Consider the following 18,349-nt stretch of genomic DNA (forward strand, 5'->3'; position numbering starts at 1 on the left):
AGGGCGGAAACACTCTAGCAACATACTCACACTATAGCCACGCTCATACCTCCTCGATCTGTAGATATCTACCCCTTCCCGCCATAACCTCCAGCCTTGCTCCCAGACTGGGCCTGCATTCACGCCTCAAACGGCCCCGTTCCCTCCCCCCAACGAAAAGCAGCATATCGTCGGGATTTAGAGCATGATCCCGGAACTAGATGGCTTAAGTTCAAATCCCAGCCCTGCCTCTAACTAGCTGTGAGATCTTAGGCAAGTTACTTAACCTTTGTGTGACTCGTTTTCCCTCTTTGTAAAAGTAGGGGAATAATAGATTCTATATATAGGGCTGTGGAGGGCTGAGTTAGTGCATTAAAACACTTAGAGCAGTGCTTTTGGCAGGTAATGAGTTAACTCTCATTACACTATCAAACGCAGTGTTCCCTTGAAGGTCCTTCCTCCTTCAAATTCCCATTTCCACCTGTCAAAATCAGTTATTTGCTCACTGGGTCCCTGGGAATGAAGGTGGAGAGACACGAAGTAGAAGTGCGGCAAGGGTCATGGACCTCCATGTCAGAGCACGGGGTCAAGGACGGTTTAAGGGTATCAGTAGTAGACGGAGCTTGGTTGGCCCAGAGTGGTGAAGGGGTGAAGCGGAGGCAGGCCTGACTGGAAACCAGGAGGGACAGCTCGGACGGTGGTCCGGGTGAGGCGGAGGGACTCACACTGCACGTTCAGCTGCACCTGGGCCTCGCGGGGGCGCACGTTGAAGCCATTATAGCGAGCCGTCTGGCAGCGGTAGGTCCCACTCATGTCGCGGCTCACACGCTCCAGTCGCAGCTTTCCGTCCGAGGTCTCCTCCAGGAGCAGCCCCGAGGGCAGCAGCGCAGCCTCCTTGTCCACGCGGGACCAAAGCACAGGCGGCCGCGGCTTGCCCCGCACCTCGCACTGCAGCTCGGCCGGTGAGCCCTCAAGCACCGTCACCACCGCCCTGCCCTTGGGCACGCTGATGGTGGGCGGTACTGCGGGGCAGAGGAGAGGTAGGAGCGGGGTTTGAGCTCCACCACCCAACCTTGCCCCCTGGGCCTCTGATCTGGAGCTTCTGCTTCCCTCCCCGTGGGTGCAAGCCTCCCTTCCGCATCCCAGATCATCCATAGATCCCGCAGTATCTCCAGAGGGGAACACCCCTCCCCACATTCTCTCCACTTCCTGAGTCTCTGCCTCAAGGTCTCCCAGCTCAGAAAAAGAACTGAAGTCGTCCAAGCCTACTCCTTCTATTCCTGTATCCCAACATTACTAAGCTTTGGGGATTCCACCTTTCGTTTATTTTATTCCACCTTTTAGACAGTTCTGCTAAATATCTTCTCCCTCCATCCCCTCTCTCCTGTCCACTGGCCCTGCTCTAGTTAAAGCTTCCGTCTTCTCTTTCTCTATCACAGATTAGTAGGCTGTCCCCCAACATTCTTACCCTCTTCTAAAGCAATAGAATATCTGGGCGTTAGCAGGGCACACAGCCAGAATAAAGACTGTATTTCCCAGCTGCCTTATGGCTAGCTGTGGCCATGTGACTAAATTCTGGCCAATGAGATACAGGTCATTAAAGGGAGAGATGGTGCCCGTCTTCTACTCCTTCCCTGCAAGCTGGAATGCAGATTGATGGCTGCAGCTTGCACTGCCATTGTGGACAAGGTGGCCCATGCTAAGGATAACTGAACAGCAACACAAGACGGGGCCTGGGCCTCTGAGGACTTGGTGGAGCAGAGTCACTATTCCAGCCTGGACTGCTCACTTTTACACGAAGAAAAAATATACAACTAGCTCATTTAAGCCAGTATTGTTTAGAGATTTTCTGTTATTCACAGCCAAACCCAATCCAACCCAATATATCACCCAAATGAAGGGTCTTTTAAAGACTTCCATGAGTCCCATCCCACATCATATCAAGCAAATTAAAATGTCTACATTAAATATACATTGTAAATAACTCTACATGCAAGCTGAAGTCCAATTATCTAGTTAGCATAATTTATATTCTGTAAACATTTATACATTTCTTGACTTTAATTCTGCAATTTTCTCTGTATTGAAACCAATTAGTTAATTTTTCCAGGTCTAAACTATTTCCAAAGACCTTTAAAAAGCTTCCATGCCCTAGGCATCAAGCTTATGAGTCAAATGCAGGAAATGGCCTTGTACCCTATTGATTTCCCTGTTTCTAAAACATCCCAGCTCTCAACCCATCTGTGCCTCCACAGGCTAAAGGGCTATACCCCTCCTTTGAGGCCATACTGCCCTCAGGTTAAAGCTCAAACTCCTTGGTTCTGCTGACAAGGTCCTCATGCTCTGGCCTATGCCATCCCTCAGCCTCACCTTCCATTTCCCATCCTGTGTCCCAGCTGTGGGATCCACTTGCAAGGAACATACTTCCTAGACATGACAAGTTGCATACTCCTTGGAGGGTCCCTGCTCCTCCTCTCCTGGGCTTGTTCCCCTACCTAGCAAATGCTCACATGGGACATGACTCCTCTGAGAAGCCTTCCCTGACGACCCCAGGCAGCCTGGTACTCTTCTCGTATCTCCAGGATGCTCTGCAGATCCCACCTGTAGCTCTTGAGTCTTATCTAAGGTTTGCCCTTCCTTTTCCAGTGCCTTACCTGATACTTCCACAATAGGTCTATCTCCCTGACTAGGCAATGAGCTCTGAGGGTAGGGCAGTGGTGTTTGTGTTTGGGTCCCCAGCTCCGCACCCAATTTTCAAAATGGATTTGTGGAATCTGTGGAGGCCTGGTCCACTCCCAAAGCCCAGCTCAGGTCAGTCTTCTTCTGGAAGTCTTTCCTGACCCCTCCAGCTTCACCTAGCCTCTCCCTGCTAAGATGTCAGGATGGGAAGGGCCTCCAAGGCCATCTGGTTCAACGTCTCACAGAAGAGAGACTGAGGCTCAGAGAGTCAAAGAGGTTTAGCCAAAGTCAGCCAACAGCTCAGTGCAAGATACTGGGGGCTGGAGATGAGATTCTTGAGACCCTCTCCGAAGTCATTCTCTCCAAACTCTTGTCATTCTCAAAGTATAAATGCTTCAGAGGTGGCTGAGAGCAGGCTCTGAAGTCAGACCGCATGGGTTCAAATCCTAGCTCCACCACTTACTGATGTGTTACCTTAGGTAAGTTTCTTAAACTCTCTGAGCCTAAGTTTCTTCATCTCTAAAAACTCAAGATAAATCATCTAACCCATAAGGCAAATCATGAAGGTGAATGAGATCAATATAAAACCATCAGAACACATAGTAAGTACTCAGTAAATGTTGGCCATTATTTCATTGTTATTATTATTGGAATAAAGAGCAAAATCCCCTGCAAAATCTGGCCCCTGTCAACCTCTCTACTCTCACCTCACTCCATTCTCCCAGCTACACTCTCCTTCTTTCAGTGCTCCAAACAGTCCATGCACTTTCCTGCCTCAGTGCCTTTGTACATGCTGATTTCTTGGCCTGTCTTGCCTCTCTTCCACCCTCCCTTGCACTACTTTGCCTACTAAAATCCTGCCCCTCCCTCAGATCTCAAATCAAACATTCTGTCTTAGGTAACTCTTTCCTGATTCTCATGAATCACAGTTTGCAGTGATATAATTACTTGTGGGATGATCTGAAAAATATTTGCCTCCTACTAAGTTCAATGAAGGCAGAGCCTGTTTTGCCCACCATTTTACTCCAGTGCCTAGCACGATGCCTGGCATACAACAAATGTTTAATAAGTGCATGTGGCATGAACAAATGGTATCCTCCTCACTGTGGCCTCTCTTTCCCAGCTGCTGCCCCCACCTCCCCTCTGTGGGTCTCTCCAGCCCCCTCACACTTCCCTGTTGCCCCTCCAGTTGCCCACCTGTCTCAGAGGAGATGTTGACCTCAACACTCAAGTCAGGCACAGGTGCCCCCGGGAAGGAAGCCACGCACAGGTATGTGCCATAGTCGCTGAAGTGTAGGTCGATGAGTTCTAGGCTGCTGGTGACGGCGGGCAACTCAGGGTCATTGCGGGTTACCAGCAGCCTCTTGGACATGCGTGCTGGCTTGCCATTCTTGAACCACTGGTAGGTCACCTTCTCCTGGGGCACTGCATCCACATGGCATGATAGCTTCAGGTCCTGGCCCAGCTGTATGTTCTCACTCTCTTTGATCACATCTGGGGTGATCTGGAATGTGGCATTCTTCATAGCTATGGGTGGGTGGGGAGGAAAGGGTGGTTTGAGGCTGGCCCAAAGCCAGGGTTCTATGTCCCACCCCCACCCCCCCAACCAGATGCAGATTCTCCCCTCTAACTGGCCCTCCTGGAAGTTGGGGGCTACAACCCCCACTCCCAGGAGAATTCATCACTTTTCTCTGCTTGAAAATTGTTCCGCTTGCTCATATATGTTTCAGAAAGTTCAAAAAGAGCTCACTGTAGAAAAGTGGATGTAGTAATCATTATAGCCACTGTTGACTGAGCATACACTATGTGAGAGGCCTGCTCTAAGCACTTTATGTGGGTTTCCTCATTTAGCCCATCCCACAATCTTTGTGGGAGGCACCTTGTTGTCCCTGTTGTACAAAGGTGGGAACAGAGGCTCAGATAGTTTAATCCACTTGCCCAAAGAAGTAAATAGCCAACCTTGAACTCACACTCAGAGCCTGCGTTCTTAATTACTATACTGCTTTATTTTTATTATTGTTTTAGACCCTGAATATACAAAATACAAATTTTGGAAGAATGCACCAGAATGTCATAGTGGTCCTATCTACAGAGCGGGACAGAGGGGAATTGAGGGGAAATTTTTAACTTGCTCTTTTGTGCTATTTAACTCTTTGCAACAAGTTTGTATCATCAAAAAACATCAATACAATCACTTTACATGCAACTACAGAAAAATACAGAGTTTGGAAAGAAAAAGGTCTGGCCTCTTTTAAAAATCTGAATATTGTCTGATGTATGCCAAGAGTTAGACAGAATTCTTAATATTAGGTGCTCACTGGATAGGACTCTGGTACAACAACCATAAATCAGGACTGATCTGAACAAAGTGGTTACGTGTCACCTTAAGAGGCGATTGCAAGTATTTGATGAAAATCGCAACCTTATTAATTCAGGTTTTAAAGGCCAGATGGAATCAGGTGGAGAAAAACAATCTTCTGATGGGAAAAGTATCATCAAAGGAAAAAGTAGTAATCAGATAGCCACAGTTTGACTATTATCTTTCTCTCTGCTTAATCAGAATTAAGCCAAAAGTCATAGATAGCTAGCTTCTTTTTGGGAGGAGAGTCAGGGAGAGCACTAGTGAGAGATGAACAAAGAAGAGTGTTCATTTTTTCAGAAGTCCCTCAGTTGAATTTGACAGAAGCTGTACTTTACTTTCAAGTGCTAAAGAGCTGGAAACAAGCCTGGATCTTTTAAAAAAAATTCTTCAAAAACAAATTTTAAAACAACCTAAAGCTGCACAAGCAGAAGGATTTAAAGTTTTCTCCTTAAAGCAGAGCAGCAAAAATCAATATCTTATCAAGCAGCTAATGACAATTACTGAGGCTGAAGTTTAGTAAGAAAAGTATTTGTATGTTTTTAGATTGTGCAGCCTCAGTTTCCCAATCTAAAACAAATGTGGGTAATCAGTATCAGCTCTTCCTACTTTTTGAATTGTTGAGGTGACATCTGAAAATGTAGATTGTAAACTGTAGATAAAACTCTATACAAATTTTAGTCCTGCCATCTGCTGGCAGAGACCTGAATTGCAGGGAAATCAAAGCTCTGGAACCTGCCTCCTCAGCCTCTCTCTCCTACCAAGGGGAAGGAGACAGGTCCCTTTCAGTTCCTAAGAGGCAGGGACCCTGTCTGCTTCCCGAGGTCCCTCCCACCCCTCCAGAGCCACGTACATCGCACCAGGAGGTTGACGGTCTTCTTAGCAGGATTGCCCACATTGTTGGTGGCTGTGCAGTTGTAGTAGCCAGAGTCTCGGGCCTGCACTGAAGGGATGCTGAGGGTGCCACCCTGGGCCAGAGCACCCAGGGGCAGTGGGCCTGGTCCATGGGACCACTGCAGCTGGGGCAGGGGATCACCGCCTGTCAGCAGACACTGTACCGTCACATTCTCCCCAGGGTTCACCACCAGAGTTTCGTTCACAGACAGCTTCAAGGCTGGTGGTGCTAGGAGGACAAGGAGGTGGGGTCTTAGGGGACTGTGAGGTAGGGCTGGATGCTGGGGAGAAGAAGCAGGGAGGGAAACCATGGAGGGCTGGGGAAGGCCTACAGGGAGAAGGGAGGGAACACACGGAAGAGAGGAGGGGACACACTCATGGTGATGTGCCTGGGGTCTGTGTAGGGTGGGCACCATCTCCTGGTTAGGGACTCAGCCCAGATGGGCAAGGGGATGGGAGGGGAAGTGCCTGTACCCGTGGTGTTGGTGAGCTGGAAGGTGACGGCCTTGTCTGGAATGCCGCACACGTTGCGTACAGACACCTGGCAGGTGTAGCTGGCATAGTCCTGGGGCCGCAGGTTCTTCAGCTTCAAGACCTTGGTCTCCCCCTGGGCAGCAGTGGACCACTGGGGTGAGGAGCCTGCTTGAGCCTCCAGGGGTCTCATACACATTCACCAAGCACCAGAGCAAATTCCTATTCTAGTTCCCAACTTTCCCAACCTCCATACCATTTATCCCCAGAGACACAGAGCCTTGGGTGGGGAAGGTACCACACTCCCCATGCCCTGGACTTCCACGGGTCTGAGGGAGTCCTGGTACACACTGGCCAGGATGAGGCCTCAGCTGCCCCACTCTGGGAAATGGAAGGATAAGGAGGGAATCCTGCTTTGTCTTACAACCCATACAAACATAGGGCTGGGCCCACAGGCCATGGCCACGGCCACATATGGAGTTCTGACAGCCACCTAGGAAAGCTGCCTCTGAAAGTCCTCCCTGGCAGGATGGCTTCATCACCATCTCCTGGGACTGTAGGAGACCTGTGGGAAGTGAGTCATCTCTCTACCCCAACTCCTGCTCTGCCTGCCCATGAGTTCCCAAGACCCAGCCAGCCAGCAGCAGGCAGAGATGACTTGTCTGCCCCTAGGGGGTGCCTTTCCCAACTGGCAATGTTCTTAGAGGACATGTTGCTTGAGGATTCTCTTGTCCTCACCATTGCTCCCTGACCTTTCTGTCCCGATTTGGTCTGCTCCAGGTTGTCTGAAGCCCAATTAGAATGCATGCTTCTGATGTCAGAAGAAAACTGTTGGAGTCAGGGCAGTCCCTGGAACTCCAGACAGTGAGGACTCACACCCCACCCCCAGAACCCTGCCTTGTAGGGTGCAGGAGGAGGAGTGTGGGGTGAGCCATGAGACCGGGCCAGCTGCCGCCTGTCCTGACCTGGGTGTAGAGGGGCTCGTAGATGTCGACCCCATTGTCCTGGCTGTGAGACAGGGTGTCAGAGCCCCGCTTCCAGATGAAGCGGGCAGGTGGGTTGGAGTTGACAGTACAGCGCAGGAACACCGTCTTCTCCTGGTAGAAGTTGCCTCGAACATCGCTCACCGTCTGGTGCACCGTCAGCATTGGCTCGTCCAGGTCTGCAAGGGCACAGCCCTAATGGAATCAGAGCTGGGTAATCCCAAGATGCGGGGCTTGGGCCCCTGGCAGCCCTCAGGGAAAGTTAAGTCACCCTCATGGGATGCTTCCAGAGAGCCTCCCTGCCCTGCAAGCTTGACCAACCTGTCAGAAGCAGAGGACTGGACTTGATGGCTTCTCAGCTGTCCCTCCCCAAGGACCTGCATGGAGGGTGGGGGATGTCTATCTGCACCCTCCTATCATGGGATGGAGGAAGCAGCTGCAGACTGGAAATTAGGAAAACTTGGTTCAAATCCCAGGTTAGCTGTTAATTTGTAGCATGACCTGCCCAAATCCCTTCTCTCTCTGGGCCTGTTTCCTCACTGGTAAATTGAACTAGACTGGTGGTTCTCACTCCTGTATGCACAATAGAATCACATGGAGATTTTCTTTTTAATACTGATGCCCGGTAGAGCTCACTGATGGTGTCAGAAGTCAGAAGAGTGATTACCTTTAAGATTATTGACTGGGAGAGGGCATGAAGGAACTTTCTAGGGTCCTTTCTAGGAAATGCTCTTGAACTGAATGGTGTTTACACATGCACATATATACGCAAGAATTCATTGAAATGTACATGGGATTAGTGCACTCTATTGGGTGTAGTTTAATACTCAACTTTTAAAAAATGTTTAAGAAAAAAATCCTGATGTCAGGCCCCCACCCCCAATCAATTACATCAGAATCTCTGGAAGGAGGACCCACACATTATTATTTTTTTTTAAAGATCCCCTTGAGAGTCTAATGTGCAGCCAGGGTTGTGAATCAAAGGCAGCAACATTCCACAGCCTAACATCCAGTCATTCTGTCCTCCTTCCACAGCTCACTATGATAGAAGTCATAACCAAGGCCATGGGCAAAGGCAGGGTATTGGTGAAGCCCAAACTATGCCTGCCAGCTGCTTTCAGCTGCACTAATTTGAGAAACAACCCTCAGCCCCAGGGTCTGGCAGGTCCCTGGGTGGCTGATGGGAGATAGCAGAGAGGACCTGAGGTTCCATTGCTCAAGGTCCCATTTGGGAGCAGGGGTATATTTAATGGGTAGGTTCATTGTAGATATTAAGATGGTGGCAGACAGGCCATTGGGCCTGGTGCCACAGTTTCTGAGTACCTACATCAGTCTGGGTGGACACAGAGGTGGTGGCAAGCAGGGAGATAGCCTCTTGGGGATCAAGGGGATGGATGTCCATGGAGGAGAGGGAGGGACTGGGGTCTTCTCATTCAGCCACCAGCAAGGACTGAGGGGTGCCTGGTCCTGCAAGTGTTGGGGTAGGGAAGTTTCAGGTCTGCCCTGGGACAAAAACAGAGACATGAGGTTCTGTGGGAAGGACACTGGACCATAGTCAAAAGTCTATGCAATGAGCAAGTCACAAGCTCTTGGTCTCAGCTTCTTCATCTGTGGAATGGGTATAATCCAACCTGTCCTGCCCTCTCTGACCGCTTTACAGGGATGCTGCAAGGTTCATACGGGATTACAGGTGGGAATGTGTGGGTGGTATGGGGTAGTGCACATCAAAGGAACACCAGAGATGCCCTTCTCTGACCCGGAAGAGAGAAAGTTTGTACTGTTGTTCTCCATGGAGGTATCGCTTTTCCATCCTCCTCCTCACTCCTCCTTCCCAGCCTGAGCCCTCAGGGTCAAGACTCTGGCCCCGGGACAGAGAAGGGGAACTCCAACTCACACTGCACGTCCACCCGGATGGACTTGATGGCCGGCACACCCACACCGTTCTCGGCCTTGCAGTAGTAGCGGCCACCCTGTGTGCGCGCAATGCGTTCGATGCGTAGTGTCTCATTGAACACCGATGTCTCCTGGAACTTGTCCGATGCGCTGCCTGCCGTCTTGGTCCACCGCACCTGGGCAGGCCGGGCAGGTCAGAGTTACAGTGCCCGCAGTGAGGGAGGGAGGCTCCAGGCTGAACACCCTGCAGCTGTGTCTCCTTGCCCACCCCCGTACTTTTCCACCAGCACACACAGGGCATACACAGGCCTGGGAAATTAACTCAAATAGCCTCATGTGAATGCACACTGGAAGTAGGACCTCTCAGTAAACAGCCCAATGAATCCGGTCAGATGGAGGAGGCTTTGAAAAAGACAGTATGTACAGTCATTAAGGGCATGGATTTGTGGGCAAGTTACCCACCCTCTCCTGCCTTCCTTTCCTTATCTGTAAAATGGAAATAATACTCCCTTCCTACGCTTACTGGGAAGACTAAATGAGGATATAGTTTGTGCCTGGAAGACCAAGAATTTGAGTAAATTTTTGTTTTTCTACTTACTAGCTTGGTGGCCCTGGGTAGGTAACTCATCTCCTAGCTTCAGACTTCTTATCTGTGAAAGAGGTCTATGTGATAGTCAGCCTCCACCATGGCCCCCAGTGGTCCCTGCCTCCTGGTATTCACACCTTCCTGTATCCCTCCCACTTTATACCAGGGATGATCTCTGTGATCAATAGAGTTAGGCAGGAGTGATGGTGTATCCTTTCAAGATCAGGTTATAAAGACAATGATTTCCATCTTGGTTGCTCTCCCAGATCACTTGCTCTGGGGAAAGCCATCTGTCATGTCATGAACAGCCCTATGGAGAGAGCCACAGGGGCAGAACAGAAGCCTCATGCCAACAGCCATGGGAGTTAGCTTGGAAGTGGACCCTCCAGCCCCAGTTAGTCCTCAAATAACTGCAGCCTCCTGAGAGACCCTGAGCCAGAACTAGCCCACTAAGCAGCTCCAGGATTCCTGTCCTATAGAACTGTGAGATGGTAGGTGTGTGTTGCTTTAAGCCCCTAAGTTTTGGGGCATTTGATAACTATAGCTATTATATAGCATAAAACCCACTTTGCAGGGTCATTGTTAGGTTTAGAAAGAATGTACATAAAACACCTAAGTGTGGCACCTGATATACATCAGTCACTCAAGAAATTTGTGTTACTATTAACATTGCCTTATATTATGGGAAAACATCAAGGCTCAAACAAGAAACTGGAGCTACGACTCAAAGTACCAGAGGTTTAAGAAAAACTTATCAGTTCCAGATTATTAAATTGTAAGGATTGGAGGATAAGGTAGGGAAGCTTCCATCTTAAAAGTTGGGGAGGATTGCTGACTACTGACATAGGGCAAGGCCCCTGATCTTGGTAAATAGGTCAGGGCACAGGCCATAAAAACAACAAGGCTGGGAGATGTGGGTGAAAGAACAACCTTCTCATGCAGGGAGGGACCACTGCAGGCCTTTCTGTTGCTGTCATCCCCTTACCACCCTCAACTCTACCCTCATGGACCCAGGGGTTACAAAACTTCAAGAAGACTACATGTGGTTTCAGGCCATTCAGATGTAGATCAGAGGGTGCTTTGGAGAAAGAATGAGACCATGAAAATATGTTTTCTTTTTGTACTTAACATTTTGCAGTTTTATCGTGATTTACCTAGATGGGGTTTGTTTACAAACTGCTTAGGACTCGGTTTATTTTGTTCATCTGAGGGTTCGCACTACTCTCTAATTCTACAAAATTGTCTACCTTTATGTCTTTAAATATTGCCTCCTCTCAGTTTTTTCTAGTCCTTCTGTAATGCCTCGGTGTATGCTATAGCTTCTCATTCTGTCACGTCTCCCAGCTTCCTTTTCACATTTTCCTTTCCTTTGTCTTCTCCAGACTGTGTTTAGCTGATTTCCTCAGATCTGTCATCCAGTTCACCAGTTTTCTCTTTAGCTATTTCTATGGTATGGAGGCCAATTTTTCCAGAGACTCTATTATTTTTATTTCTAGGATTTCTATTTGCTTTTTTTCCATATCTTAACTGCTCAGGTTTTATAATCTCCTGTCTTATGGATTCCATTCCTTCCATTAATCTTTAAACATTTAAACATATCTGCTTATCCCAAGGCCAAACCTACCAAAGCTGCCCCTGTTCCTAAAATTATCCCAAAAAGAGGATTTTGCAATCACTGTGCCTCCTGGGAGCCAATCAAAAACCTTTCTGCTGCTCCTAAAGTTCACAGCAACTTGCCAGCAAATTTCCCTCATCCCTCCAGCCCATCCTCCTGCCTCTTCCCATCAGCTCTCAGTGATAACCAGCCAACACTTCCTGCCTGAACCATACACTTGGTCTGGGACAAAATTCCCCTGGCATTTCCAGATACTCATCTTCTGTTACTTTCTAATAGATTTGAGTCTCTTAACCTCAAAAGTGTGGGGCTTGCCAACTGAAAGCCTGAAGTAGAGACTGTATTATATGTTACTGGTAACTCCTCAGGCCCCTAACCCAAAGACAGATACAATGGGAGGAAGTGTGCTAAGCTGCAGAGAACACTGGTTCTGGATTCAAATTCTGCTTCCAGCCTCACAAGAGCTGGGTGACCTTAGGAGTTTACCCAACCTCCCTGAGCCTAAATTTCCTCAACTAAAATAGAAGGCCCTAATGCCTTCCTCGCAGCATCATTGGGAGGCTCCAAAGAGAAAACATTGGAGACGGTACCTAGCATAGTGCTTGGCACAGGGTCTGCCCTCAAACAGTGGTTGAAGGTATATCTGAGGGAGTGTCTGCTCAGTAGGGAATGGAGTGGAACTGAACAACTGACATTCAGTTTTTGCCCTCAGCCATCAGTGTTTTCAGGTGAATAAGCCCACAGCCTCTAGCCCTTCCCCTACAGTGTTTATTTCCAGCTATTTCCTCAGCCCCAGGCTCCTGTCTTCTTTTAACATGCCATTGTCCCCAGCTCCTACTGCCTCTTCTGATCCCAGAGTGGGATGGAGAGTGAGGAAGTGAAGCCAGGGTAGGGGCTTACCTGGGGCCGAGGGTGCCCAGTGACAAGGCACTGCAGCACAAGGGTGTCCCCCTCTCGGATGGTGTAGACACGCTCACTGATGTTATCTTCTTTCACCACACACGCCTGGCCTGCATGCACGATCTGAGCCTGGGCTGGAGCTGGTGGGAAAGGGGGAGGTTTAGACAAGAGGCACCTAGGCCAGAGGGGGTCTAAGGCTTCCTCCTGAGTGTGTCAGCGGGAGAGGTCAGCCCAGACCTCCCTAGGCCATCCCATGGGGACTGATCCCATTGAGCTCAAGAAAGACTCCTCCCAGGGCCCCAGGCCAGAACTGGAAGGGCCAGGGTCTCAGGAAAGGACCAATTCCTTGCCATCCCAACACCCTTGCAAGAGATCTATACTCTTCAATGAACTGAGGATTGTGAGGAGGCTTTGTAATCTGTACAGATTGGTTATTACTCAGTGAGCATCACTATCTTAGCAGCCCCCTGTCACAGAGGATGCTGGTGCTTTGCCCAGCTCCCCAGATCTGGCAGGTGCCTCCATTCCGAGCTGTTGTGTTAGCTGCTAGGCGCACAGAGCTCACCTTCCCCAAGAAATTGCCCTTAGCCAGTGGGAGCTGCCTGGACCAGACATGCATAGGAGGTCACCCCCTTCCCCAGTACACACACACACCCTCCAATGACCGATGGACACCATGCAGAAGCCCAGCCCTCTTGCCTTAAGATGGGATGATGGTGGTGCTGTTCATACTCCAGAACCCACCCCACCCCTCACTTCCTGGGGAACACGCTGAGTCAAAGTCAACTAAACCACATTTTCACCTGGCTGTTTCCCTTGTCCCTTTACAGTTTGTCCTGAGAGCACTTTCTCAGCAAATCACTTGCCTGAACTCACCCCTACCAATCATCCCAGGCTCTACTTTTAATGAACCTAACTGAGATATCCCCCAGCCTCACTGGCTGCACATTTCCCTTACCCAGAGGCCTGTTTCGTTTCCCTCATTGCTCCCTGAGCCTGCGCCAGCCTCCTCTCCAAGGGACAGAGGATCTCACTGGGGGCCTGGAAGCTCTCACAAGACTTTGGCTCCTCCCTGACTTCTCCAACAGTACCCAGGGCTGAAGTCTGGCCAGGGCTAGGGGACCGGAGGGAGGATACGACTGGGGGGATCCAAAGGGAAAATTATTGAACTGGGAGAGTACACAGCCCTCCTTCAGCATCTAGCCCCATTGCCCTAAAGGCAAACCAGCCCCCAGCCCCCAGCCCACCAGTATTTGGTTTCTGGGAAGGGTGTCAAGGCCTCCATCACATCTGTCTGCTCACAGTTGAGGGTGGAGAGAGTGGAAGAGAGAGCTAATACAGGGCACAAGGGATACAATGAGGTAAAAACTGAGTTCTTGCCCTGAAGAGGTGCTCAGAGCTAAGACAAAACCGGTACATAAAATGTATAACTTTCTCCAGAAAGTATCCCATGATTGCTCTGCATCCTCCCTTCTTCTGTATCCATCACTCACCCAGCATAACAACAAAACATCAATTTGTATGTCTACCAAATTCAGGATTCTTGTCTTTCTGCCTACCAAACCATGAGCTTCACCTTGGTACCCCCAACACAAGGCCTTGAGTATAGCGGGTACCCAGTGAACGCTGAATAAATGAACTTATCAGGATATCCCATGGTGAAATTGCTGAGCATCATAAGACAGGTATAGAAGGCCCTAGGGGCTCAGAGGGGAGAGGCATCACCTTCTGCTAGAGGAAGAATCACAGAAGGCTCTATGGAAGAGGCAGCATTTGAACCAGGCCTCAAAGAACAGGGAGGCTTTGTGCGGCTGACAGAGCAGTCTTATATTCTGTATTACCCAGGGCAAACCACTAGTAATCTCTGGACCTTCATTTTATCATCTCTAAAATGGAGAGAATGCTACCAACCTGAGAACTCACAAGAATGGATGTGATAACACAGGATAAATGAGCAGTGCTTAGTAGACCTCTGATGTGTTCCACTGTTGCCACAGGTAGCACCTTAATAGAGTCTCCCCAGCCAACACTGATGGGACAGTCATGAACTAATTACAGAGGCGGGTCCACAGAGGCAGACTGCCTGCAGGTCAAAAAGCTTGTGGGGCAATCATTGGGAGTGATGTAGGCCACGTTTAACCATAAGAATCTCTGCAAACAGCAGCAGGTTCTGCAGACAGTGGCAACTGCGACCAACCCAGAGTCTGAGTGTCCAGTCTGGCTGCCATGGAGGAATGAACCTAGGCTTGTTGTCAGGAGACAAGCTGTGTGACTTTGGACAAGTCAGACTTCATGGGCCTCAGTTTCCCCACCAATAGGAGGGGAGTGGATTAGATAAAACACTGAGGTCTTTATTAACTCATACTTTCTATGGATTTTATAATCAGCTCATAGTCCCTATATAAGAAACAGCCTAGAATCTGGGGAATGGGTCTGAAACTGTCACCACTTGCAATGAAAATGCATTGGAAGAGACGGCCATCTATGGCCATGGTCCCCAAGAAATCTCATTAGGAAACAACAACCCACCAATGCATGATGTGTGTGCCAGGTGCTGATAAGACTAGAAGGCTGCATGGATGTCTGTAAGAAGCCTAGGGTGCCTCTCAACAAGGAAGACATTGATTTAACAGGCTCCAATGGAAGATAAGCTGTAATCGTGGACACTGTGGCTTGCCCGTAGCCAGGCAGGATTGTAATGACAGACGCTTTGGTGACTGATAAGGAATATTGAAAAAGAGCTGGACAGCTGGACCTTCTCAGGGCCTGGCCAGCCAGCACAAGCCAGAAAAGATAGGGCCTAGCCAGGAGACACAAGGCCTCTGGCTACCTGACAGGTATGCTTCTTCACTGGAGATGGGGCTATGAGTTGGCATCATGGATGATGACATCATTAAGATTATCCAACTCCCTTTATTATCCAACTATTAAGACTATCCAACTCTAAAATGGTAGAAGCACTCTGGAAAAGATTTTGCAGCACCTACTCAGGCTAAACAAGTGTACACCCCATGATGCAAGAATTCCACTCCTGGTATGTACCCAATAGAAATTGGTGCTTATGAAAACCAAACAATAGGTCCAAGAATATTCATAGAAGTTTTATTCATTACAACTAAAAACAAGAAACAAACCGCATGTCCATCAAGAGCCTCATGGGTAAATGAATTCTGGTATATTCATACAATGGAATATTACATAGCAGTGAAAATGAGCTACTGGTAGACGCATGACACCATTGAATCTCACAGCACAATCTGAGTGAAAGAATTCAGACATAAAAAAGGAGATAGTGTATGATTTCAAGTATTTTAAATTCAAAACTAGAAAAACCAATCTTATAGTAACAGCTCTAAACAGTGGTTGCCCTTGGGTGCAGGTAGGGGATTATTTACTGGGAGGGGCACAAGAGAATTTCAGGGGAGGATGTGGGATCCCATCTAGTGGAATGGAAATGTTCTTATGAGTGGTGCTTATATGGGTTACACGTAAAAATGCATCAAGTTATTTGCTTAAGATTTTACAGTATCTAAGTTACATTTCAATTAGATAAAAAAGAGCATCCACCTCCCTTTGATGGCGTTTCCCATTGAGGTTATCCAGTTTGCACTGTTAACACCAACCATTACAATGACCCACTCCCTTTACTCTGAGTCCTGCTTGATGAGCCACATCCCGTGGCTGAATTCGTCCAGGTGCAGATTTTCCTTCTGGAGCAAGTGCTGGCCGGTAGCAAAGCACCCAGGTTCCCTTGGCCGAGGCATTCCAATTTGCCGATTACCCCCACTGAGTTTCATTAACAAGAGTTAGCCTGCCCCACTCTGCTTACCCCTGGAATGGCTAAAACTGTGTTTCTGAGGCTGAACCGAGTCACAGGCCCCCAAAGGGGTTCTTTCCCCCTGAATCTTAGTCTCTCACTCCACAAAGCCCAAGAAGGCACTGCCAGCAACAGCATCTTCTGATTCCAAACGCAACCAAGCCAGAGCCTGAGTCAAGAGGCACCACAACATAATCCCTTCATTCAGTCTATCAAACAACAAATGCTTCGAGCCAGCCACTGTGCTGGATGCTAGGGAGAATGTCATGAAAAGCAAACAAGGACCAGCTCTGAAAGAGCATTGTTGGGGAGAAGGATGGCAAGCAAGGAAACAGAAATGAACGGGATGGTTTCAGAGTGTGGTAAGTGCTAAGATGACTCTAAGGCAGGGGGACGTGACAAAAGGAGCAGTGGGCAGAGGAGGGATCTGTCGGAAAAAGCAGACAATCTGGGACTAATTCCTGGGTGACATTGGGTAAGTTACTTAACCTCTCTGAGCCTCAGCCTCTTCATTTGCAAAATGGGAACAATAATGCCTTCTCCCAGGGCTGGTGTGAGGGTTGAATACAATATATGTAAAACATATGGCCAAACAGTATATGTTCTGTCAAGAAACCACAGCTCCTAAGATGATTAAATAGAAGCAAGAGATGGGGACAGGAGACCACCCTCTGTGGCCCCCTCTATATCCCAGGGGTGGAGACACTCAAAGCAGACAGTAAACCGGTAGGGATGCTTCATGAATATGTTCAAAATTCATGTTGAAGGCTGTGCAGGGCTTCAGAGGAGTTGGCGAGGGATGGAGCCCTTTCTGAGCATCCATTTTACTCACCTAGCTTTCAGAAAGTTACTTTGTGAGTTTTGGCAAGTTATTTAAGCCTTAGTTTTCTCAAGTGTAAAATGGGGTTGTGGAGAGGAATAAATAGGTAAATTCAGGTAAAGTGTTTAAAACTGTCTGGCACATAGCAAGCCATCTAAGCATGTTGGCCAGCGTTATTATTCTATAAGTGAACCCACACTCCTCTCAAAAAACCCACCTCCCCGGGGGCCTGCAAGGCCTTTGCATGAAAGTATCCTGCCTTATCTGCCACAGATGGTGAGGCCTGATACATTCCTGAGGTCCACTGTACATTTCCAAGCTCCTTGCCTCAGTTCTAAGAGGCAGAAAGGGAAGGTCCCAGTTAGCCTCCTTTGGCAGAAAAGGAAGCTGAGGCCTGTGGAAGGAAATGTCCTGTCCAAGTCACTCACAGACAGAGAACAGTAGCAGAGCTGGGGCTCAAACCCAGGCCTTCCGCCAGTTAGCTTGGAACTCAGGTCATTGTCCACCACAGACTCCCCCACCCCTACATTGTGTCATCTGGAGAGCCTGTCACAATGCAGATTCCCAGGCCCATGCAGCTCTACCAGCCCTGACTCTCCAAGGGCAGGTCTCAGAGGGTGTATTTGTCACAAGCTCCCTGGGAATTTCAGAGGCCCTGCTGGATTTGTTCATCACTGCTTGACACCATGTTGTTGCATAGAAAATAGGACAGGATTTTGGAAGCAACTATGTCTCCCAGCCTCTGGTCTGTGAGACTTTTGCTATTTCACTCTCCAGAGCTCTGTCAACAAACCCCCACGGAAAAGGAAAACAGTGTCTGCCAAACTACGTGCCATAAAGTGCTCATGGATAAGCCAATTAGGGATGCTGCATCTTCTCACTCCTTCTCGGAGTCTCTGCACACAAGAGTATACTTTTAAAGGCTCTGAAAAGTCCTGCAGTAAACACATCTGTGTAACTTGTTTTAATCCAGTGCTTTCCAAATGTATTTGATCATAAAGGCCTTTCTTCACAGAATATAATGGCTGTGGAGTCAAGTAACATGACCCTCCCTAGTCCTTTGGCTGAGAATAGCCAAGCAGCATGAGAGATGTCATCGTCGTAAGGACAGCTGAGCAGAAATGGCAAGTCCCTGGCAGAATGCTTCTGACCTATTAGCTTGCCCCTTTCTTCTTCCAAAAGTGTACACCCCAAATTGTAGGTGGTGGCGGGGACTGCCATCACTCAGGAGGCCCAGTGAGGAAGCCACAAACTCTCAAGGACTCATGTTAAGGCAAATTCCAACTTGCCCACTGGGCTTCCAAAGAGAATTCTCACTGGAACCTAGAAGGAGAATTCGGTCAAGAATCTCCA

General features: G+C 48.6%; 1 protein-coding gene across 1 annotated transcript in view; it reads right to left on the reverse strand.

Moving 5' to 3' along the window:
• The window catches only part of MDGA1 (MAM domain containing glycosylphosphatidylinositol anchor 1), a 57,089-nt gene that overhangs the window by 15,903 nt on the left and 22,837 nt on the right, over positions 1 to 18,349 (reverse strand). The window contains exons 2-8 of the mRNA XM_010977646.3: positions 12,360 to 12,499; positions 9,260 to 9,434; positions 7,348 to 7,544; positions 6,386 to 6,518; positions 5,871 to 6,140; positions 3,856 to 4,185; positions 705 to 1,001 (exon numbers count right to left, since the gene is read on the reverse strand). Coding sequence (XP_010975948.3) covers positions 705 to 1,001; positions 3,856 to 4,185; positions 5,871 to 6,140; positions 6,386 to 6,518; positions 7,348 to 7,544; positions 9,260 to 9,434; positions 12,360 to 12,499 — 1,542 coding nt within the window. The remainder of the gene's footprint in view (positions 1 to 704; positions 1,002 to 3,855; positions 4,186 to 5,870; positions 6,141 to 6,385; positions 6,519 to 7,347; positions 7,545 to 9,259; positions 9,435 to 12,359; positions 12,500 to 18,349) is intronic.

This window comes from Camelus dromedarius, chromosome 19 (genome assembly GCF_036321535.1).
Source record: "Camelus dromedarius isolate mCamDro1 chromosome 19, mCamDro1.pat, whole genome shotgun sequence".
NCBI lineage: Eukaryota > Metazoa > Chordata > Mammalia > Artiodactyla > Camelidae > Camelus > Camelus dromedarius.